Genomic DNA, 25,695 nt, shown 5'->3' with positions numbered 1-25,695 from the left:
CCAGCCCATAAAAGACTGCTAGCCCACCAGTAATTGGGCTCCTACTGGCTGCAGAATTGGAATTTGGTGGGATTTTACAATGTGGAATGCCAGGGAACGTCTAGCCAGAAATTATTAGGAGGTGGCGGTCATGGTGATGAATGGGGTCAGAAAAGAAGGGTTCCCTCTGGTGCAGTAGTCTGGCAGCCACTCAAGAATTCTAGCATGATATCCACCTGGGTGTGCAGTCTATGCTTTACTTTTGTTCTTTCAATAAATCCAATGAGAAATTGGTGGCAAAAAAACTGGACACTAAAAAAAGCAAAAAAGTCAATGACTTACTTAGATATCCTTGTGATTCTTTCTGCATGGCTGTTATGGGGCAGTCTTTATGCGTTAACAACAGCTGTTTCAGCTGTGCCACCTCGTTTTTCAACATGGACACTTCATTCTGGAAAGAGACGGATCCAGGTCATGTTAAGAGGACCAGAGAATACAAACCCAAGGCCCCGTGCACTTTCAACAGTGTAACTGGCACACTTCTTTTCTGTTATGTCTGAATGACGTTAATAATATTATTTCACGGGATTCACCTGAAAATTTGCAGCTTGCCTTTGATTTGGCCCTCAGGTTTCCCAGGGGCTTTCTGAAGAGACTAGGTTTTAACTCAAGAGCTTAATCCTATTAAAAGTTACTTAGGTAGGGACCCTCCATTCTACACTGACTGGGTGACTCTAGGCAGGTAACATAACCCAGCTAAGCTCTAGCGACCTTGGATGGGAATGAAAATAGTACAAAGTTCTTTGAGTTGTTGTGAGGATTAAATGAGGTAACATGCAAAACACGCAGAACAATGCCTAGCACATACGAAGTGCTCAATAAATTTAGCTCTCATAATAATTCTCTTCAGGCTGTCTTTTTTTTTTTAAGTTTTTTTTTTTTTTTTTTTTGACATGGACCATGTTTTTTTAAGGTCTTTATTGAAATTTGTTACAATACTGCTTCTGTTTCATATTTTGGTTTTCTGGCTGCAAGGCATGTGGGATCTTAGCTCCCCGGCCAGGGACCAAACCCACACCCCCTGCACTGGAAGGCAAAGTCTTAACCACTGGAATGCCAGGGAAGTCCCCATGCTATCTTACAGGTTCAGGTTTGACATTGACCACGAATAGAAGGTGAACGTGAGGCACGGGGAGGAACTGTGTGGCAGGGTGAGCGGCTTCAAACTGAAATGCCCTCAGAATAAGCCGATTTCCCAAAAGAAGTTCTTCATGGGCTACAGTTCAACAAAGCACATCCTCCTGCCTGATGCCACTTAGGAGGAAGCATGGAAGCATACAGAGCAAATGTAGGTCCTCTACTGGTGGGATGAGGTCAGCCCAGGGAGGCCAAGGGCAGTAGAGTTTAGGGCCATGACTGAGTTAATTTGATTGGTTCATTAACTAGTTTGGCTAATTTCAGTCTATAAACTTTTCCCCTCCTCAATATCAGGGTGTTGTGGATTTACTTAGATAAGTGCCACAAATCTCCACTTTATGTAGTAATTCACAAAGATAGGTTCATAGTTTGTGGAATAATGTACTTGGCACCATCGTCTACAAATACAGTTGACCCTTGAACAACACGGGTCTGAACTGTGCGGGTCCACTTCTGTGCAGATTTTCTCCATAGATAACAATACTACATGATTAGCAGTTGACTGAATCTGAGGGTGCGGAAGCACGGATACAGAGGGCTGAGGATGGGATTTGAGCATAAGCGGATTACGGGATCTGAGGCCAGTCTTGGAACCAATACCCGCTGATATTGAGGGACAACTGTATAAATGTAGAACAGATGGTTCCAAGGTGCTGCCACTTGATAAAAGTAAGCTGTAAACGTAGCACTACCTCAAATAAGCCATTTTACAGTTGTGATAAATAACACCTCTCTCTGGCCAATGTTCATTTGTGGCTGCCCCGCAATTATACTCCACGTGGAGGAGACTTTTCAAAAGCATGCACACAGAAGAAGGTGTTTTAACATTTGTCATTAAGTTGTATCTACGCTTTCAGTATGAACTTGGCTTTTGAGGCATGTGTTTATCACCTAAAAAGTAAGTTTGGGATTCTGAAGTTAATTAAAAAATTTTTGGAAAATTGTTTCCAAGAATACCTCCTAATTCCAAATTCATTTGCAAAATACATTATAAGCAATCAAATGTTGAGTAGCATGAATACAAAAATAATAAAAATCTCATCTACAAGGCTTTTATGGCTATCTGATGAAAGGGGGGAGGGATAAGTTAGGAGACTGGGATTAACATATATGCACTACTATATATAAAATAGATAACTAATAAGGACCTGTATAACACAGGGAACTCTGCTCAATATTCTGAAATAACCTATATGGGAAAAGAATCCAATAAAGAATGGGTATGTGTATGTGTATAACTGGTTCACTTTGCTGTACACCTGAAACTAACACAACATTGTGAATCAACTATACTCCAATAAAAATTTTTTTAAATGCCTGAGAAATTAGCACTAATGATGAATAAATCACTTAATTTCATAGGAAAATTGCTCTTAAATTTGAGAACGTTCAGGAAGGTGAACTGCACCTCCCACCTTCAAATGAGTGCGGTTGATAAGGGGCCCTATCAAAGCTGGAAGTGACCCTTGTCAATTTGGGGATCAGTGGGACAAGTTTATTTATAGGACAATTTATTTTAGCCTTAAACACTATTTTTTTCCTCTAATTTTATGCCCATTTAAATTCAGATAGCCATCCTTCCTTTTCCCAGCTCCCCCTCTGCTTAAAATAGCCTGTGTGAAGGAAAGTTACTTTTAGACCATTAAACAGAAGGCAGCCCCCGGTTAAAAACAGAACAGACAAAAACAGAACAGAAAAAGGAGAAAAAGAAAACTAAGATGTTTGAATGTATACATATTTGGCCTCAAAATGAAATGTGACATGATTTGTATTTGGACTATAGAGATAACACTTTTCTGAAATCACAACTGCTAGACACCTGGACCCTAAGGGGAAACTGTCAGTTGCAGACAATGGTTCTAAGAAAGTGGAGTCAAGCTCCAGTCCTTAGTGAATCCAGCCATACTTCTCTTCCATGATCTAGGAAACAAATGAGGAAATTTCCGTATTTAAAATAAAACAACAGGATTCTGTTGCCTTCTTGTACTTCTGGAAGAAAAGAAAAGAAAAGAAAAATCTCACTTGGCGGCTGCATTGGAGGGGATGATTTTAGTCTCCATTTCTTCCTCCTCTGTGTCCTCAGCAGTCACACCTTTTCTAGGCAGTCTTCCATCCCCCAGACTCAAAGTGTACATTGTCCCTTCCTTAAAAAAAACACCTTGAATTCCATTCTTCGGGTTCCTACAATTGCAAGGAGCTAACTGCCTACAATACTTGGCATATCCCAAACCATTTCAGGATAAACCTTTTGCTTTCATGAGAGGCCACAATAAAACAGCACCAATCACCACAACAAACAGTGTATGTGGTGTCCTGGCCTATAACCAAAGCCCCATAGAAAATAGATGATTTTAGTGGCATTTTTTTGTCTCTGGACAGCAAAGCACTTTATTAATAAACCAATACATTGTAAGTATAGAAACTGAGGACCTGGGAGTTGTGAGGGTCTGTAAAAATGTAGGAACCTGGAGAGCACTGTAACAACTGACCATCATTTAAAGATATATGTGAATATGGACATATTTCTTAATGTAATATATTAGTAATTATGTTATTTAGCTATGTTAGGGTTGGAAAATGAATGCCAATTAATATTCTCCATAGACAAGAACAATCAGCCTCCCTCTTGCTTAGATCATGCACATGTAAGTACGATACTGATAAGGACTAAATAAAAGTCTAATGGCCAGAGAAGCAACAGAAATTCATGGGGCAGCTTCCAGCAGAAAAAGGAACTCTCAAATGACAGTTGAGAATAATCGGGTTTGGCTCCCCAAACTGCCACACCAACCTAGTGTAAAACAAGGTGGTTGGACTAGTTTTCTAGTTACTTCCTGCAAGATAGTTTTTTATTCTATGAATTGCCTTCTATTGAGAATGCTAATTACCTAATAATCTAATGAAGGTCTCCATCTTGATTTTTTATTCACTAGTTAATTGCTTTTGGTATTCTCAAATGGGCTTATATATCAAGTCTTATATTTCCTAAGGGAGCCAGTTCTAGCACCTCCTATACTTCCAAATCTTAACAGGGCAGATTCCAAAGCAACATTTACAGTTTCACTTTTGTGCAGAATTTCAAGTCCATGTTCATTTCCATATTGTGAGAGTCTACAGAGCCTTCATCAGATTCCATAAGGGAGCATTTGGGTTAAAAACAGTAGAGAATGGGTTAAAAACAGTAGAGAATGTTAAAAACGGAGTGAATCGTGTGCTGTGCACATGCGTAAACATTCCATATTGATAGATACTGAGAGATATCATTCCATATTGATAGACTGACTGATATCATTCCATATTGATAGACTGACTGATATCATTCCATATTGATAGACTGACTGATATCATTCCATATTGATAGATACTGAGAGATATCATTCCATATTGATAGACTGACCGATGTAGGAAATGCACAAACACTAGACTATATTTTAAATAAAAACCCTTTTCAAGATAACATTAATAGAAATCACCTTGAATACATTTTGGAAGAGAAGAACCAGACAGCAAATGTTTCAAAATGCATGAAAGAAATCAAAAGTGGCCTGCAGTTCTAGTAGGGAAATAGAAACCAGGACTTCTGGAGACATTTTCTTATTCTGAATTACCTTGCATTACGAATTGATGCAAATCACCAATTTTTTTTACTCCCTTGTGTAGTTTCTAATAATAACTATAGGTCTTCATATAGAAGCACTTTGCAAAAGCAAAGTATTAATAATAAGTATTGATTCTCTTGCCGAAATCAGCTCTTCTTTCTTTTCTTTTTTCTAAACTAGTTTGGGTTTGCTACTCCTAAAAGTTTAGCCATTTAAATAGGGACTGTAAGAGTATAGATGTAGTTAAGATTAATCTGTTCTTAAACCCATAAAGTTGCCTTGGGATGAAGTAGCACCCCTATATAGACATTCAACACTGTAATAACGTACTTTAAACAAGCACTCCAAGAAGTCCCTAAGGGCTACATTTTCAGTTTTGGGGGGATGTCATTTTGTTAATATGATAAACTCCAAATGCTTTTTGATGCGAGCAGTAGTCCATGCCAAAAAAATAATTATCAAAATGAGCCCTGCCACATAGCCTCCCCTTTTTTTTTTTTTTTTTTTTTTTGTAGATTAACTGAGGCCAGGTTTGGTTCATTCTAAAACAAAGGACTTTCAATTTGTACAGCAACAGTTCCCATCTGGCCTATTCTCTTGCCAAGTCCTAAACCTGAGCTCGTGTGTCTAAAATTTCAGCAGCGACTTAGGCCATGTGTCTTTGTACTGAAAAAGAAAAGCAATTATTTCCGTGGGCGACCAGACGATTTCTGTATCATCTATTGAACACAATCCAATGAGCACCGCATTAGCAGTTGATGAATTTAGAGCTGATCTCAGCCACTGTGTCAGTGAAAAGAATGTGGATTCCTTCATAGTTGAAGAACTTTCTAGAATGAAAGATCACAGAGCAGTGGGTTAGGTCAAGAGAAGACTCGCTTGGGTTTTCATCCTACTACTTGCTGGTTGTGTGACTTTCAGGAAGACTTCTCATGTCCCCCGAGACTCCGTTTCTCCCAAATAAAATGTCAGATTGGGTGGTTTCTAATATTTCCCCCAATTCCTATACCTGTGTTGACCTCTTGGGTAGAGATTTGTTGTGAGATGAGGAAATGAAGTCTGGGAGTTTGATTTTGTTTTCTCAGTTCTAATTTTTCCAATCTGCAGCCTAACTAGATTTATGCTGGAAAACAACTCAAAAGTGGCAGCTGGCCATCCAGACCTTGGATATTCCTTTTGGCGGGAGTTTGTTTGTGTAGCACCTTCCATTTCTGTTTACTTAAAATTCGGCTCACTGGACCAGCCTCAAGAGAGACAACTTTTTCTTTTGACAAAGGTCCAGTGAGAGGGAAAGGGTCATTCAAAGGTAGCAGAATCTGCATATCCTCTCCAGCATCACATGGCATAATGCAGAGCACTCGGCATCACAGAAAACATGGAGCCCTTGTGGTTTCTGTCCCTGTGAAGCAAAGCCGTGGTTGGAAAACACCAACGATGTAGTCTTTTCAGAGACCGTCCCTTCCTCAGGCACTGCTTTAACAACCCAAAATACTGGTGCCTGTTGAATGGCCCCAATAGGACTTTTTTTCTGGTTTTCAGGGGCTAGAATTCTAGTATCTCTTATCCTTCCATTTTAGTTCTAAAAATGTGAAAATTAATAGATTAGGTTTGGGACTTCCCTGGTACTCCAGTGGTTAAGAATCCACCTTCCAATGCAGTGGATGCAGGTTCGAGCCCTGGTTGGGGAACTAAGATCCCACATGCTGCAGGACAACTAAGCCCGGGCCGCAACTACTGAGCCCAAGTGCCACAACTAGAGAGAAGCCTGCGAGCTGCAACAAAAGATCCCATGTGCCACAACGAAGACCCAATGCAGCCAAAAATAAATAAATAAAATAAAAAGTCTCTCTTCTGGCAATAAGCATGTTTTAAAATATACTCTTTTAAAAAAGTAGATTAGGTTCGCATAAAGGATATACCTTATATGTTAAGTACCTTATATGTTAAGTGAAAGCTATAACATATGTTCCTATGTCAAGTCATGAACACATCTGATGTCAAAGTAAACCAGTATCCTCCCTTTTCCTGGCTCTCTGCTATGACCCCCTCCATGTCTTCAGGCTCTAGAATGATGGTCAATACCCTGGGGTCATTCTGCAAGGACTCATTTTAGTTAAAACTGATTTAAAAACTTGTCCGCATCTGATTACGTGTCATCTGACTACTCAAGGCTCCTTCATCTAGGTCAGTGGGTCTCACTCGGGTAATTTTGCCCCCCACGGGGGACATTTGGTATTGTCTGAACGTTTTTCAGTTGTCACAACTTGGGGGTGGGGTAGAGGGTGCTACTGATACCTAGAGGGTAGAGGTCAAGGATACTGCTAAGTATCTACACTGCACTGGAGACAACAAAGAATTACTGAGCCCCAAGGTAACAGTGCTGAGATTGAGAAAACCTGCACCTGTTCATGTTCCTCTTGCAGATCTCAGAACTGGTAGCAAATTCCAGGGGTTCTCACAGTTCAGTCATTACAAAACCACTGCTGTGATATTTGCTAGGTCACATACACCAGAATCTTTTATTTACTTAACATGTTTCTACAAATTAACTCATTTTTTAAAGATTTAGCCTGGTCCTTACCAAAAATATCTGTGAAACTGAAGGTTTGATGTTCTGATTACATTTTTCAGTACACATAAAAATTAAAATATGATTATTATTAATAGTAAAAGCGTGTACTCATGTCCACCTAAAAGCTTCTCACATACTACTATACCTGCCAGATTCTAGAATTATAGACTTTCCAGTTAGAGTGGTTCCGGCGGCGTTTGAGTCCAGCCAGACTCTGCGGCTTGATTCCCTTAAATCATCACATCTTTGCCAAGTGGTCAGGCAGCTAGTTCCTGGACACTCCAGAGATGGGGAGCTCATTCATTTATTCAGCAGATACTGAGTACAGACACTCAGGAACTCTCCATGCTAGACCCGACATTAGAAAAGGGGGTAAGTGGTCGGGGGAGAGGGTAACAGAGTCTCCAACTTCACACAAGCTTCGTACAAGCCAGTGGGAGGATTTCTTATCTTACTTCCCCCATATCTGCTATATACGTTTCCCAGTTTCTTTCTCATGTCTATCATTAAAAGAATGATAAACTTGGGGGGGGAGAGTGAACATCCATAAATGATGACAGTCGGTCCCTGTATAACTCAAACTTGCTTTGTATAATTTCAATTTGTACACTGGATGTCCCAAGACCATTTCCACTTAATGGAATTAAATATGCAAAGGGGGGTTTGGCACCCTAATTGCTCCTTTCTGAGGATGCGCACAGGATGCGGGGTGAGGGTGACCTATGAACTACTGAGGAGCAGATTCTTCCTATTTTAGGCATTCTTTCCCCTCTTCCCTCCACTCTTTAGCCATTATCTCTGCTCCTGGAAGCACCGTATATAATCCAGCGCTATAATCCACGATTTTTACTGCTACCCCTGACTGCTTGTCACTTATATAATACTTGCTTTTTCTTCTGCTGGTGAACAGTGCACTTCTTTTTGTGTTAGAACAAATGCCCTGAACTGCGTCATGTGTATGGCATGAAGTCCGCTGGAGAAGCTCCAGGTGCTGGAGGTTCTCAAAAACTCCTAGAAGTGGCCTTGTTATAAAATGTCCCCCCACTGAGCCACCCATGGAAAGCAAAAATCATGCAAGATTCAAATCTTGTCAAGTTTAAAAATGAGATGGAAACATGCCTTTTCTTATGGAGCAAAATAATAAACACAAACCTCCCTTTTTTCCACTAAACAAAAATATAGATAATCTAGTGTGAACTGAAGCAACCCCCTCATCCAGTGGACATAAAGAGCGGCCTTTTGGTTGAAGATTTATTATGTACAAACGGCTCTGTAGACATTAGTTCATTTATTCCTCCCAACAACTTTATGAGGTTATTATCCCCATTTTATAGATGAGGAAACTGAGAGCCAGAGAGCTTAAACCCAGCAAGTAGGTACAGAACAAGAGTTTGAACCTCTGTCTGACCAAGCTTCTGCTCCCAGCCCTATAACTTAATTGGGCAGGGTTTCCCTCCTCAGAGCAGACTGATGTAAAACTGAATGGTTGTTTTGTTTTGTAGAGTGTCTCGGAACTAATCAACCTTGAGGAATACGCCTGCAGTTGCTCTGTGGGCTAAGGGGTGGTGTTAGTGCTTAGGGTCAACAAGTGCCTGCCGGGGCAGGAAATGCCAATGTTACACAGGGCCTTTGAGTCCTGGGGAGAGAGACAGTGGCCTGCACCTGAAGTTGCATGTTTGTCTGGGTGAGTTCTTCTGCTTTCTTTTCCAGTGACATCACCCAGACCTTCCTCTTCTGTCTGCAGCGGGTGGCGGCTGCCCGGTTCCGTTCCAGAAATTTCCGCCGCCTCTCGTCAGGATCCTCATCCACCACCCTTCGCCGGCGCCCCCCTGTGGGCTGAGGCGGCTGTATTGTCTGGGTGGCCTGCATCTGTTGTGTCGCTGGTGAAACCTGCTGGGAAAGAGAGGGAGGGGGTGATGGGGAGAGAGGAGGAACGGCTGGGTAAGGTGTTGAAATGCAAAACACAGGGAGTCGCTTGTTTTAGTTAGCACATTACACTTGTTTTCTAAGAATGAAGTCAACAATGAGATCACGCTCATGAAAAGGAAAAGCATCACCCTGCTATCTTCTATGATATTTTGGCAAAAGATACAGGGATGATCTGCGAAAAGAGAGTCAAGTAGATTTTTTCCCCCTGACTGGCATTTGGCTGAATCATGATAGAAGAAACATTTTTTTTCTCCTCAGATGTTAAAAATGTTTTATTTAAGGTGCCTTGTAAAATCTGAAAGTGCCAATGTATGGCAACAGGTGAAAACAGAGGTCAGGGTGACTGTCACCCTACTGACGAGTCTTCTGTCATCTGCAGAAAACTCCTTCTGGGCAGGTTGTGAATGCCTTTCATACTAATGGTGTCAAAACCATGTTCCTAGAACACACCTCTGGGACAGCACTGCCATTGTGACTCCTATCAAAAGAACCCCGTGAAGCCTGGAAAGCAGCTGAAATCCTTTTGTCACAATTTCACAGTTCTTACTGCACATGCCTAGCTGGACCTGCAAACTGCAAATGCCTAGCTGGACCTGCAAACTGCAAATGGGCCTGTCTCCTCCTCAGAGCTTGACCAAGGCTGAAGGAGTTACAGGAGATGGTGAGTGGGTGAATTTCTAGGTGATTGGGAAGCGGGGCCTTTGAAAGTCCATCGTGATGCAGCACTGAGCCCTGTTAATACACCGTGTCTGTTGACAGGGAGGGGTGGTTGTATGTACTTACATTATAAGGAAATCCTAGGAGTGGCAAAGCACTTTATTAAAAAGTTTTTACTATGCTTATAGATTCCTTGTAAGGTCTGCATGGGGCTCAACAACATCTAAGGTTTTAGGGACTCCCACACATACGGCTTTATTTCCCTTCATACAGAAGACACTCAGCACCTAGTGAAATTTCTATGAGTGATAGTTTATGAGTCTGGACACCTAATGCTTCCCTAATGCACTTCACTCCTTCCCTTTTCTTCATTCTCAATAAAGGGTGGTGGTGGTTTTTTTCTCCTCCCTCTCATTGCTCAGTCACTCAGGCTTATGGCTGTAATACCTATAAAGTTGTTTTACAAGAGGCATTTAACCTGCAGAAATAACAGGCAAAAAGTTTTTAAAATGAAACCAAGCCACCTTTTCTACCACATTCCAACCCTATGATTGAAATCAATCAGAACGACTGTAATTGCACTAATAATGGCTCCTGGTTGACATCAGCTGACTGATGATGATATATTTTAATCCTAAACTCTATCAAACCCTCCATGACTAACTGAAAAAGAATCAGTCTCAGGACTGAGGTTAGATTGCATCTCAGTAATTTTGTTTAAAGCAAAGACATTTTCTAAAACTGTTTATTGGCAATTCCTTTCCTCCGAATCAAAGAGGAATAACAAAATAAATTGTCTAAGATCTTACTCACCAGAGCGGCTGATGAAGATGTATTCCTTGTTATTGGCAAACGTTTAGCACTAGTCATTTCAGGTGCAGTAACTTCTGAGCTAACCACCGCAAAGCAAAGCACTAGGAAAGAAGGTGCTAACCTGGCTATTTTTGCATTCTGTCGGGGTGGGGTGGGAGGGATAAACTGGGAGTATGGGATTAACAGGCAAAAAATGAATGAAATAAATTCATTCATTTCTTTGTATGAATTAGTGATCTCTCACTGCCAGCCCTAGACAAGACTCTCAAGTAGGTAAAACTGGGTTTTAATCTCCAGTGCAGGGACCTCTCTTTCAATACTGTATTCTACCACGCTAACGTTAACAAGCCTTTACCCCCTGATGCTTCTCCTCTGCCTTTACCCAAAGGGGTAAGTTACATGGTGGTTTCAGGTGCAGTCCAGGTTCAGGGTCAAGGTGTAGTTTGGTTAAGAGAAATTCCTGGTGGCCAAGGAGTGATACCAGGACTCTGAAGTCACATTCTTATATGCAAAAGAATCGCAAGAAGCCAGGAGAAATTGAAAATGCAACCCTAAGACCAGAATTTGTGCTTTAAACAAAATTATCAAAAATGATAATTATCGTTACCTACCATTATCTTTTTTTTTTTTTTCATTATCTTTTTAAAATAGCATTCTGTAGGGGTGGGGTGGGAGGGATAAATTGGAAGTATGGGATTAACAGAGGCACACTACCATACATAAAATAGATAAACAAGAAGGATTTACTGTATAGCACAGGGAACTATATTCATAGTTCTTGTAATAAACTATAATGGAAAAGAATAAAAAAGAATATAGATATATATGCATAACCAAATCACTCTGCTGTACACCTGAAACTAACACAATATTATAAACCAACTATACTTCAGTAAAATAAATAGAATGGCATTATGTTGACACAGATGCTCTGAAAATTTTCATCAAAAATAATTAACTGTAATTTCAAAATGACAGAATTTATTCCAAGTCATCGTAGAATCTCAGAGTTGATGACCTTAATAAACTTCTATTGTTCTGATAATCATACAATTAGGCCACATGACATGAATCTCAATATCAACCAAGTTAATACAGCTAACAGTGGCATTTTGAACATGGTCTAAATGATCTTGTTCAAATTTCAACAAGACCAACCTGGACTCTTTCTTTTTAGTAGCATAGGATAAAAAAGCAACTTTGTGCAGCCAATTATAAAGGCAATTAACTGATTGCATATACAATTGGCCACTTACTGACTTGAGATGGAGGGCAATTGGCTAATTCGTAATTAGCCAATGAATGGCTTTTATATTTAATGAACTGTTAAGCTTGTCTGTGAAGTAACTCGCTCACAAATGCAACCAAAACTTGATGCTATCCATTTTTTAAAAATATAAGTATACATGTGAATCTATCTGCCTATCTTTGACCTTATTATAGTTTATAGTTGATCTATTATAGTTCTCTTTTTCCCTTCTAAATATATGTCCTACTATGGCACATGACTAAAAAGGTGCTTTGGATAGCATTTTATTGCTAAACTACTTGCTAAGCTTCTATCACATTATTCGGTTTGGAATTAATCATGGCTATCATGTATTGAAAACTGTGCCAAGGGCAAAACATTCTCTTATTTAATACTCCTGAGGGTCTATGAGCTTGGTCTATTATCACCCCATTTTTACAGATGGGAAAACTGAGGCTTAGAGAGGTTCATCTACTGACCACAGTCATACAACAAGTAAGGTGGGAAAAGAATGAAAGTTTTCTCACTCCAAAGCCTACACTCTTATTTGCTATATAGAATACCTCTAAGAACTTTGCAAAAGTAAGCTTAGCTAATAAATAAGCTTATCTATTGAATGGAGAGTTGCTTATGGATAACACATTTTGTGGATGGCTGTCCAGGTTTGGTGTATGTCGGAGGGGTTGATGCAAGATCTCTAAAAGCTGCCCGGTGAGAGGTACAGAGGCAGACAATGGAGGAGACAGTGAATAAGTGTGATCCCAAGCTTCTGACACCATTCTGACCCAGCTGGTTGGAACTTGGCAGTTTGAATGGCTGGAGGGAACTGACAAAGGTCATCCCACTTGAAGGTCCAAAATGTCTAGGACTAGCCATGCTCCTAGACATGCCCTTCATCCACTTACTAAAACTCACTCGGATACATGGACCCGCCTCTCTTCTTGGGCTGGGTGACGTAACGTCTGCCAGATCCCCCGACCCTCTTCCAGTTGTGTCTAAATGCTGGCTTTCTTTCTAGCCACTCCTGGTGACTTTCCACCACTGGGATCTGGCCTTCCTCTTGAACTGATCATCTACAGAGCCTGGCTCTCTGCCTTCTCCCTCCAACACATTTCTCACTGGGTGGGATGAGTCACCTTTCTTTACCATTTACACAACACCTTACACCCTAACATCCATTACCGGGCCTCTCTGTCTACCTGAAATTGTTACCCTTTATATTTTTAACACTTACTGTTATTCAGAAGATTGCCCATTGTATTTAACTTCCATTTTGCAGGTGACAAAATTGAGTCTCTATGATGTTATAAAGTACTGCAGATAGAACCATGGTTAGAATTAACTTATTTTTCTCATCCTTTATTCACATCTTTCTTTAAAGCTTAAATTCTTAATCCTCCATTGGTGTTACTTTTTAGGGTTAACATTATAACACACTGCAAAATAGATTTTGGAGAACCTGAAGCTCACGTTTGCCCCTAGAAACTAAACCTGATATTTACCTTATTAGTTATAGAAACTACGATCTGGTAGGGTCTTATGGGTAACCATTACCTCTTAGGAAATGAACAGAGCCCCCCAGAGTGTCAGAACACCTGGGCTTGTCAAACAAGGTTGCTGCCAATGAGCCCCATATTTGAGCTTGTACTGTTAACGAGAAGGGAGAAAGAGATGATGAAAAAGGTCTACCTGTGCTTGGTTGCCGGAGTGCAGGGGTGGGTGTGGCGAGGTCTGGTGATGTGCCGGGTGTGCGTGAAGGTGGGAGTGGGAGTGATGATGTGGGTGGTTCTGCTGGTGATGGGGCTGAGGATGAGGATGGTGTGCTGGGTGCTGGTGCTGGTGCGGGTAGGGGTGATGGGCTGGCAGTGTCTGGTGCTGATGTGGGTGTGAGTGCATGTGATGGTGTGGCGTCTGGTCCTGACGGGACCCCATCATTTCCATCATGTGTCCCATGGTGTTCATATTCCCATTTGACATGGCAGCAGGGTGGTGAGTCAACGCAGCCTTCAACCTCTGAAACAGAACAAAACAAGAGGGGACAGCTGAGGTCAGTCGTGTACACAATAGAGATTTTGAATCAAAATGACTCATATTTTCAATTTTATAATATTTTATGGTACTATTGTTAACATTTTTTTACTGGTAGCAGTATGACTTTTATATTAATTTCAAATTTTCATATATATTATGGTACGTAGAAGTATCAATGTCAGCCATGAATGTTAATTAATTCAACTGTCATGGGAAATGAGCAGGATACCCTAGATATTCTGCTAAAAGGTATTTCCTACTATCCAGTTGTTAATCATATCCTACTGACAGCCAAATGCAAGTATAAACCCAATGGAACCATTCAATGTGATACTGCCGCTGAACAAAGGGCCCATCCGATATGGCACTGCGTGTTATGATGAGTCATAAGAATAAAAGATTTTTGCCTTTCAAAAGATTTCTCAGACCCAAAGAGGAAATCACTTCAAATTTTGGAATATAGGAACAGAACTAATGTTAAGTCTTCAAATTAGATAAGAAATCCATAACTTCTTGAGTCAATATGTAGATCTTTCCATGTGTTACTATGATACTTCTCACAGTCCCTTTAATAATCTAATTTTCTCACATAATAATAACGTTCTTCTGACTTTGGGAAGGAAATGAGGAAAGTAGAAGAATATGGACCACTGCACTCCTACAGCTTCTTTGATGACCACATCACAGGCCAGGTACGTCCAACACAAAAGCATCATCCATCAATAAGCAAACAGACATGTACACAAATAACTTCTCCCTGAATCTGATCTCTAAGCAGGGCTCAGCAAGCTTTTCTATAAAAAGTCAGATAGTAAATGTTTTCCTCATTGCATGCCTTAAGGTCTCTCACAACTACTCAACTCAGCCCTTTTAGCACAAAAACAGCTGTATACAGTATGTAAACAAATGACTATGCTGTGTTCCAATACAACTTTACTTATATTGGACAGGGACAGGATATCTGGATTTCATATAACTTTCACATGACACGAAATGCTATTCTACTTTTGATATTTTTCCATCATTTTAAAATGTAAAAACCATTTTTAGCTCCTGTGCTGTGCAAAATTAGGCAGTGGGCCAGATTTAAAGAGTCTGGGCCGGGCTTCTGTGGTGGCGCAGTGGTTAAGAATCCTCCTGCCAATGCAGGGGACACGGGTTCGAGCCCTGATCTGGGAAGATCCCACATGCCACGGAGCAACTAAGCCCGTGCGCCACAACTACTGAGCCTGCACTCTAGAGCCTGCGAGCCACAACTACTGAGCCCACGTGCTGCAACTACTGAAGCCCACACGCCTAGAGCCTGTGCTCCGCAACGAGAAGCCAACGCAATGAGAAGCCCACGCACTGCAGCAAAGAGTAGCCTCCACTCACCACAACTAGAGAAAGCCCACACAAAGCAACGAAGACCCAACGCAGCCATAAATAAATAAATAAATAAATAAATAAGAGTGTCTGGGCCAGATTTAAAGAATCAGTTGGCGGGAAAGACCTTCAAGATGGCAGAGGAGTAAGACGTGGAGATCACCTTCCTCCCCACAAATACATCAAAAATACATCTACATGTGGAACAGCTCCTACAGAACACCTACTGAACGCTGGCAGAAGACCTCAGACCTCCCAAAAGAACAGATACCAGAGGGCGACCTACACGCAGAGGCGGGGCCAAATCCAAAGCTAAACCCCAGGAGCAGTGCGAACAAAGAAGAGAAAGGGAAATCTCTCCCAGCAGCCTCGGGAGCAGCAGATTAAATCTCCACCATCAACTTGATGTACCCTGCATCTCTGGAATATCTGAATAGACAACGAATCATCCCAAAACTGAGGCAATGGACTTTGGGAGAAACTGTAGACTTGGGGTTTCCTTTCTGCACCTAATTTGTTTCTGGCTTTATGTTTATCTTAGTTTAGTATTTAGAACTTATTATATCATTGGTAGATTTGTTTATTGATTTGGTTGCTCTCTTCCTTTATATATATATATATTTTTTCCCCTTTTTCTCTTTTTGTGAGTGTGTATGTGTATGCTTCTTTGTGTGATTTTGTCTGTATAGCTTTGCTTTTACCATTTGTCCTAGGGTTCTGTCTGTCCGTTTTTTTATTTTTAGGATAGTTTTTAGCGCTTGTTATCATTAGTGGATTTGTTTATTGGTTTGGTTGCTCTCTTTTCTTTAATTACTTTATTTTTTAATTTTAATAATTTATTTTTTATTTTAATAACTTTATTTTTCTTTCTTTCTTTTTTCCCTTTTCGCCTGAGCCTCTGAGGTGGGAGAGCTGAGTACAGGACACTGGTCCACCAGAGACCTCCCAGCCCCTTGTAATATCAATCGACGAGAGCTCTCGTAGAGATCTCTGTCTCAACACTAAGACCCAGCTCCACTCAATGACCAACAAGCTCCAGTGCTGGACACCCCATGCCAAACAACTAGCAAGACAGGAACACAACCCCACCCATTAGCAGAGAGGCTGCCTAAAATCATAATAAGTTCACAGACACCCCAAAACACACCACTGGACATGGTCCTGCCCACCAGAAAGATAAGATCCCACCTCATCCACCAGAACACAGGCACCAGTCCCCACCAACAGGATGCCTACACAACACACTGAAGCAACCTTACTCACTGGGGGCAGACACCAAAAACAACGGGAACTACGAACCTGCAGCCTGTGAAAAGGAGACCCCAAACACAGTAAGTTAAGCAAAATGAGAAGATAGAGAAATACACAGAAGATGAAGGAGTAAGGTAAAAACCCACCAGAACAAACAAGTGAAGAGGAAATAATCAGTCTACCTGAAAAAGAATTCAGAGTAATGAGAGTAAAGATGATCCAGAATCTTGGAAATAGAATGGAGAAAATATAAGAAATGTTTAACAAGGACCTAGAAGAACTAAAGAGCAAACAAACAATGATGAACAACACAATAAATGAAATTTAAAAACTTCTAGAAGGAATCAATAGCAGAATAACTGAGGCAGAAGAATGGATAAGTGACCTGGAAGATAAAATACTGGAAATAACTGCCTCAGAGCAGAATAAAGAAAAAAGAATGAAAAGAATTGAGGACAGTCTCAGAGACCTCTTTCTCCAGGATAGATCATATCTTGGGTCACAAATCAAGCCTTGGTAAATTTAAGAAAATTGAAATTGTATCAAGTATCTTTTCCAACCACAATGCTATAAGACTAGATATCAATTACAGGAAAAAAACTGTAAAAAATACAAACACATGGAGGCTAAACAATACACTACTAAATAACCAAGAGATCACTGAAGCAATCAAAGAGGAAATAAAAAAATACCAGAAACAAATGGTAATGAAAATACGACAACCCAAAACCTATGGGATGCAGCAAAAGCAGTTCTAAGAGGGAAGTTTATACCAATACAATCCTACCTCAAGAAACAAGAAACATCTCAAACGAACAACCTAAACTTATACCTAAAGCAATTAGAGAAAGAAGAACAAAAAAACCCCAAAGTTATCAGAAGGAAAGAAATCATAAAGATCAGATCAGAAATAAATGAAAAAGAAATGAGGGAAATGATAGCAAAGATCAATGAAACTAAAAGCTGGTTCTTTGAGAAGATAAAATTTATAAACCATTAGCCAGACTCATCAAGAAAAAAAGGGAGAAGACTTAAATCTATAGAATTAGAAACGAAAAAGGAAAAGTAACAAGTGACCCTACAGAAATACAAAGGATCATGAGAGATTACTACAAGCAACTATATGCCAATAAAATGGACATAGAGGAAAAGATAGGCAGAACACTCTTTGACATAAATCACAGAAAGATCCTTCTTGATCCACCTCCTAGAGAAATGGAGCTAAAAGCAAAAATAAACAAATGGGACCTAATGAAACTTAAAAGCTTTTGCACAGCAAAGGAAACCGTAAACCATAAAATGAAAAGACAACACTCAGAATGGGAGAAAATATTTGCAAACGAAGCAACTGACAAAGGATTAATCTCCAAAATATACAAGCAGCTCATGCAGCTCAATATCAAAAAAACAAACAACCCAATCCAAAAATGGGCAGAAGACCTAAACAGACATTTCTCCAAAGAAGATATACAGATTGCCAACAAACACATGAAAGGATGCTCAACATCACTAATCATTAGAGAAATGCAAATCAAAACTACAATGAGGTATCACCTCACACCAGTCAGAATGGCCATCATCAAAAAAGTCTACAAACAGGGGCTTCCCTGGTGGCGCAGTGGTTGAGAGTCCACCTGCCAATGCAGGAGACACGGGTTCGTGCCCCGGTCTGGGAAGATCCCACATGCCACGGAGCAGCTGGGCCCGTGAGCCATGGCTGCTGAGCCTGCGCGTCTGGAGCCTGTGCTCTGCAACGGGAGAGGCCACAGCAGTAAGAGGCCCGCATACTGCCAAAAAAAGTCTACAAACAATAAATGCTGGAGAGGGTGTGGAGAAAAGGGAACCCTCTTGCACCGCTGGTGGGAATGTAAATTGATACAGCCACTATGGAGAACAGTATGGAGGTTCCTTAAAAAAAGTAAAAACAGAACTACCATACGACCCAGCAATCCCACTACTGGGCATAAACCCTGAGTAAACCATCATTTTAAAAGAGTCATGTACCACAATGTTCATTGCCCCTCTATTTACAATAGGAAGGACATGGAAGAAACCTAAGTGTCCATCGACAGATGAATGGATGAAGAAGATGTGGCACATATATACAATGGAATATTACTGAGCCATAAAAATAAATGAAATAATAAACGAAATTGAGTTATTTGTAGTGAGGTGGATGGACCTAGAGTCTGTCATACAGAGTGAAGTAAGTCAGAAAGAGAAAAACAAATACCATATGCTAACACATATATAGGGAATCTAAAAAAAAAAAAAAAGGTTGTGAAGAACCTAAGGGCAAGACAGTTATAAATACGCAGATGTAGAGAATGGACCTGAGGACACGGGGAGGGGGAAGGGTAAGCCGGGACAAAGTGAGAGAGGGGCATGGACTTATATACACTACCAAACGTAAAATAGATAGCTAGTGGGAAGCAGCCGCATAGCACAGGGAGATCAGCTCAGTGCTTTGTGACCATCTAGAGGAGTGGGATAGGGAGGGTGGGAGGGAAGGAGACGCAAGAGGGATGAGATATGGGGATATATGTATAGGTATAGCTGATTCACTTTGTTATAAAGCAGAAACTAACACACCATTGTAAAGCAAGTATACTCCAATAAAGATGTTAAAAAAAAAATCAGTTGGCAATCAACTTGGTCGCAGTTTCTTCAAAATTGTTTTTTCTTGTACATGGACAATTATCATCATATCCTGAGGGGCACAATGTACTAAGTACTGTATAATGCAGTTACCCCTTGGAAATGTGTCTTCTGCAGAGATGATATCTAGTTGGCAAGCTTACATTGGCTTCATAAAATATTTACTACGGGACTCAAAGTTCTCTCCTGATTTGCATTCTTATCTGATTGATGATGGTGGCGTGTAATCACTGCGAAATGGAAGAGTTGTATTTAAATGATGATGGAAGCAACCATGTGCCAGCCCTGTACAATATTAATGATTCTCAGCTGGTCAGACTAAACTATTGATAAGTACCAATTCAATTCGTCAAAATCTTTAGTCAAATGTAAACAGCCTCCACTTGTTAAAAAAAGGGGGGGGGCAGTTTGCCAGACTATATGTTAATATCCGATAATCACTGAATACATTTCCTGTGTCCTGATGCAGTAACCACGGAGCCCACTTGCCTCCTCTTTCATGAGCAACATGTACCACACAGAAGCTACTGACCTGCACCAGGATCATCCTGAAAAAGTTAAGCTTCCTGAATCCCTGGGAATGATTAGATGCTTCATATTGTGTTTATTACTAAACAGAAAAGTGAACAGATACTCCTCATCTCCAATTTTTAGAAATGATTTCAGTGTTTTGTTTTGTTTTGTTTTGCGGTACGCGGGCCTCTCACTGTTGTGTCCTCTCCCATTGCGGAGCACAGGCTCCGGATGCGCAGGCTCAGCGGCCATGGCTCACGGGCCCAGCCGCTCCGCGGCATGTGGGATCTTCCCAGACCGGGGCACGAACCCGTGTCCCCTGCATCGGCAGGCGGACTCTCAACCACTGTGCCACCAGGGAAGCCCCGATTTCAGTGTTTTTATAAAAATGCTCATTATAAAAAATTTAAGCAACTCTTAAAAGTACAATGAAGTCAGCAACCAATGAACCAAATGCATTGTTTGGTGGGTGAACAGTATTCCAGACAGCTCTCTCTATGCATACGTAGAGACGGAAGAACAAGTAGAATAATTTTATAACAATGGGATAGCACGTGGTTTAAAAAACTCTTATTTGAATAGAACATAAACAAAGAAGTGAACATTGGATGAATTGCTGGACTTCAGATACACGTTTCTTTACTCCAAGGAAAGTTTCTAAGTGACATCTCCAAACTTAAAAGTGGAGAAAATTATGAAAAAATATATTGAGATCTTTATTTTTTAATTGACATAGCAAATACTATTGATGGATTTTCTAGACTATTCTTTATAATTTCACTATTATAAAAATATACAGCTGCATAGTAAAAAAAAAAAAAAAAAACTACTACAAGAATATGTGGTGGGGCTTCCCTGGTGGCGCAGTGGTTGAGGGTCCGCCTGCCGATGCAGGGGACGCGGGTTCATGCCCTGGTCTGGGAAGATCCCACATGCCACGGAGCGGCTGGGCCCGTGAGCCATGGCCGCTGAGCCTGCGCGTCCGGAGCCTGTGCTCCGTGGCGGGAGGGGCCACAGCAGTGAGAGGCCCGCGTACCGCAAAAAACAAAACAAACGAAGAATATGTGGTGAGAAAGTAAAAACTACCTGCCTACCTTCTTCCTTCTAAGACCCATTCCTCAGATATAACCACCAAGTATCCGCAGACATATCCTTAACGTTTATCAGAATACGTTTGTGCAAGCCCTTTTTATGATATATCGTTTCTTATCTTGCTTTTTTTCACTTCAACAATACACATCTTTGACACCTTGCCGTATCAGTAAAAACAGCTAATAATAACTGCTGGCATCAACTGAGCACTCACTATGTGCCACTCCTCGTTCTGTGTTTCACAAGTATTAACTCACCTAATCCTCAGAACAACCCTGCAAGGCACAAAGAGAGACTAAGCCACGTGCCCAAGCTCTCGCCGCTGGAGAGGGGTGGAGGTGAGTTACCTCCACAGCCTGTTCTCTACGCCAGCAGAGAAGGGGCTGAAAGGCTTGCCATGCACACTTTGCCAAAACAGGAATAAACTGTGTTATACCACCTCCCCATCATTAAAAGGAAAGGCAGAAAGAAGAGCAGGACCCAGAAAAAAATGACAAGATGGCATTGCTGCACAGTCCAGCACACAAGTGGAGACCCAGATACACTCGTTCCAAAACTTGACAGAGGGAAGGGTGGGTGGTGAGAATTTCCAGGCAGCTCAACTGCAGCAAAGGACCATCCAGAGCTTAGCACGATCACCTCTCGTTACATTTATGAAGAATGGGTCCTTATATTCCCCACCCCCCAAACACAGATCTGATAAGGTCCAGGTATCTGTTCTCCCTAGCCCTACTTCCTAACCTTCAGATATATTACCGTTCTAGGTCTTTCCAATGTTCAGAGGATGAAGGTCAAGCCCTTAATATAGTATATGCATAGGCACTGAGGAGTGTGGCCCGGCCTTCCCACCAACGCTTTGCATTTGATCATCTTCTTGCCTGGGATGATCTTTCCTTTTCCTCAGACATTCTAGAGCTCTCAGCCGCAGGATCCTCCTTAGTAAACTTCTCCCTGGTCTCCTGGTCTAAATCAATTCCTGTTGTTACATGGACCCAGTAGAACCATATTCCTCTTTTTTAAATTCAGTTTGTAGTTACGATTTTTAGTATGATCATTCAGTTAATACCCACCAACCATCCCAGATTATAAGCTTCATGACAGCAGGAACCATGTTGGATTTTGCTCAGTATTAAATGCAAAGCTTTAGCACGGAGCCTGGCACATATTGGGCACTGAATTCATATTTCTGGAATGAATGAAGAAATGGAAGTTTCTGAGGTTTAGGATGCGAATGTAGCATTTTCATCTTGGATCACTGCAGGTGGCATTCATATGAAAGGACAATTTTATCAGACAACCAACATTAGCAGAATGACTTCAGAAGTCATACAGGCAGGTAGGTGGATTTTTAAATTACTGTCAAAAGAGATCCCCGCTCCACACCTTGCCTGCCCTCTAAAAATGATAACAGAAGGGACTTCTCTGGTGGTCCAGTGGTAAAGAATCTGCCTTACAATGCAGGGGATGCAGGTTCGATCCCTAGCCGGTGAACTAGTATCCCACGTGTGGCGGGGCAACTAAGCCCGCATGCCACAACTACTGAGCTTGCGCGCCTCAACTAGAGCCCGCGAGCTGCAAACTGCAGAGCCCACGTGCTCTGGAGCCTGAGCGCCACAACTAGAGAAGAGAAAACCCGCACGCCACAACTAGAAAGAAGCCCACGCACCGCAACGAGGAGCCCACACGCCGCAACAAAAGGCATGCCTCAACGAAGATCCCACGTGCTGCAACTAAGACACCATGCAGCCAAAAATAAATAAATAAATTTTAAAAATCTAAAAAAAATGATAACAGAAAAAAAGAAAACACAAATAAACAAAAGGAATGCGCATTAACTTCATCTTGATACATCTTCCCTGAAAGAGTAGCATGGAAAATTGAAAAGCTGTTCAGCAGTGGGTCACTATATTATCCCTTCAATGCTACAAACAACTTTTCTACCTTCAATTAGGAGCAAATGGAGCCTGACAAATAAATACTATGCACCAGATCTTCATCTCTCAAATAATTAGCTTGCACTGTTAAGGGAAATTACTTGATTGCCTCAAGTCTATTCTTGCAGGTTTCATGCCAAGGCAATAATGCTAATAAGCCTTATAACATTCCATTTAACTGTTCGTTCAACAAATATTTATTGGGCACTAATGTTAGGCACATTATTATTTGCCCACTACCCGAAGGAAATGGGAGACACATAAAACCAAAGCCTTTTTGAAGTACTGGAAAGAAAACACACACACCCGAGTGTGGAAATGAAGACTTTTAAGCACCCCTTAGAGAATCTCAGGCCTGTGGGTTGAGTCCACCCCCAAAGCACCAGCCTACCTCATCTTTGAAAGGAAGGCGGTGAAGACAAATGATTATCGAGCTGCTGTGCGTATGGCACATTTAATATTCTTCATGTCAGTTCTAAACAGTTTGGGGCACTTCGAAAAGTCCTAAAGAGACTGCTGCTTCCCTGCATCCTGGTGCCAACAAGAGTCATCGCCCTATAAATCATTAAAACATACCAAATAAAGATATTTGTACCCCACTCTCTTAGGGATGATAAATGACCAGCAAATGAGTCCAAGCTGTATTTTGCAGAATGATTTTTTCTTTTTGAAGCCGAACTGTGTCTTATTTTAAATAACATTCTACCCAATGCCAAGAAAAGGCAAGGGAGAGAGAGGGAAATTAATGAGCAAATAAACATATTTTTCAGCTACAAAAACCAGGGCTGTTACTGAGGTGCGACTGCAAGAAAGAAAAAATGATTCTGTTTACTTTCTCTCATCCTCTACCACATCCATTTATTTGAGAGAGCAAATCAGGAGAGACAGCGAGAAGCCTGACACAGCTGGTTTCAGTCACTAGGGGTCATTTTCATTCGGTCTGTGTATTTTATCAGCTCCTTGTTCACTGTTCCCAATGGGAGGATGGGCCTGCTGCCCAGGATCTGAGTTCTGGTAAGAAACCAGCTATCTACCTCATCCCATACCATGCACGACCGCTGCCATGGTGGCCCCGTCCCAGCACCTCTTTACTCTCCAGCTTAGCACAGTTTTGCATCACAGCATGTCCTGTGAGGCCCAGGTACACGCAAACGTCATTACCTCCACGTGGGTGCACGCATGTGGCCTGCGTGAGCACACTCGCACGACACACCCACCCACACCCACCCCAGGCAATTTATCTCCCATTAACAACTCACTCTTGCCCATTAGAAACATTTGTGGAACTTTAAAAACATTTCTTCTCCATTTTCAGCTCGGCCGATTGCTTATGCTTTACAGACTCTGAAAGCCAAACCGAATTAAACAAATATTTGAAATTCAGTTGGATGGGGGGTAGGCATGGTTGAAGCATTCTTTCTAGAAAGGTTTTAATTAAAAACGGCTCTTGGGTTTTGTTCCAGAAAAGAACGTGATAACATCAAAATGTAGTGTTGCTGATTGACCACAAGTGAGAGACTATCTATATGAAAATAAGAGAAAATCCATCTTCATATTTCCTTTTGAACATGAAACAATCGCCATCAGTGGCCACCCCAATGTATTTCTGTAAATGTAATTTCCTCTTTCTTTCTCCTTCCCAACATAGTTGATCAGCTGAGGTGGTAACACAGGGTCCTGAATGGTCCACATGGTCAATGGTGTGACACCTCCAGAAGTCTTCACTGGAGGAGTGCTTGCAATATCGATGATTACTGACTTGCTCTAGGTATCAAGGATTTCTGAAATTAAGTCTCTGAATTCACGAAAAATAACTGATATTTATCCACGGAATTTTATGACACTATGTCGCCAGTTGGATCCCAAAATGCTTCCCAAAGTTGGAGAGAGGTAGGGATGAGAGGGTGCCACGGATAGTTACACAAACTATGCACTTCGCTTAGCCAAGGCAGAAATAGCTTTAATGCCCAGATTCACATCTTGGCTTCAGGATGTCTGTTGAGAATGATCATATAACTCTGACAGCAGAGTGGATCTTAAAATCCACATTTATTTCAGAATCATTGTTAAGAAAATTAATTAAAATCACACCCGGCTTAATCACTTGGAATAAAGTATGCTCCTTTCAAAACTTGTATAATGTAACTCAGCTCTGATGGTTTCACAGTTTAAGTACTCTTCTGCTTTAGATTTTGGTTTGGTAGTAAAATTTCAAAAAAGGCTACCAGGTTGGCAGAAGAGATTACCAGGGAAAGGGGAGGATCCTATAGGGTCTGGGAGGAAAACTATTTATACTCTTTGTCATGTTGTCATTAAAAAGTATTAACTCTGAAGATATTAGAAATGATGTAATTATTAAACACAAAGGAATTGTATTATACATCAATACTCTAGTCCACTGGAAAATGATGCAAGGAAATCTCACAAATAAGGATGGTACCTCAGAAAAGTGGAACTTCGGCAATTCTAATGTAAGCAAGGAAAAGAATTCAGTGTTTGATTTCACTCTCTCATTGTCCATTTGCGGGTATAACTTCTAAAGTGAGGTAAAGCAGACCTAAGCGCTAGGTGACATGTTAAACTTCGGTGGTTAAAAAGCCAAACAAACCCCAGAGACAAATCTTAAGCAACTTCCCTGCCACCCTTTTTATATTAAAGTCTAAATCGTATAGTAATTACAATTCTGCAAGAGTGAGCCTTCAATTTATTCTTAAGCGAAGAAATTAATGAACACACACTTATAGAATTGTTCTATTTCAGATACTGCTTCCCTGCATCTCTTTGACTCAGGGGCTGTCATTTATAACTCAGCAGGCTGGTGAGCATTTAAAAAGGCTATGCTTTTTTTTTTTTTTT

General features: G+C 41.0%; 1 protein-coding gene and 1 pseudogene across 1 annotated transcript in view; one reads left to right on the top strand and one right to left on the bottom strand.

Annotated features, from left to right (window-relative positions):
- Positions 1-25,695, bottom strand: part of CREB5 (cAMP responsive element binding protein 5) — a 407,122-nt gene that overhangs the window by 1,115 nt on the left and 380,312 nt on the right. The window contains exons 8-10 of the mRNA XM_024755018.1: positions 13,685-14,008; positions 9,010-9,240; positions 322-430 (exon numbers count right to left, since the gene is read on the bottom strand). Coding sequence (XP_024610786.1) covers positions 322-430; positions 9,010-9,240; positions 13,685-14,008 — 664 coding nt within the window. The remainder of the gene's footprint in view (positions 1-321; positions 431-9,009; positions 9,241-13,684; positions 14,009-25,695) is intronic.
- LOC112406266 (60S ribosomal protein L10-like) overlaps positions 14,650-25,695 on the top strand; it is an 18,347-nt pseudogene continuing 7,301 nt past the window's right edge.

The sequence above is a fragment of the Neophocaena asiaeorientalis genome, unplaced genomic scaffold (genome assembly GCF_003031525.2).
Source record: "Neophocaena asiaeorientalis asiaeorientalis breed wild unplaced genomic scaffold, Neophocaena_asiaeorientalis_V1.1 scaffold36, whole genome shotgun sequence".
Lineage (NCBI taxonomy): Eukaryota > Metazoa > Chordata > Mammalia > Artiodactyla > Phocoenidae > Neophocaena > Neophocaena asiaeorientalis.
The sequence above is the reverse complement of the archived record's forward strand: the minus strand, read 5'-3'. Positions and strand labels throughout refer to the sequence as shown.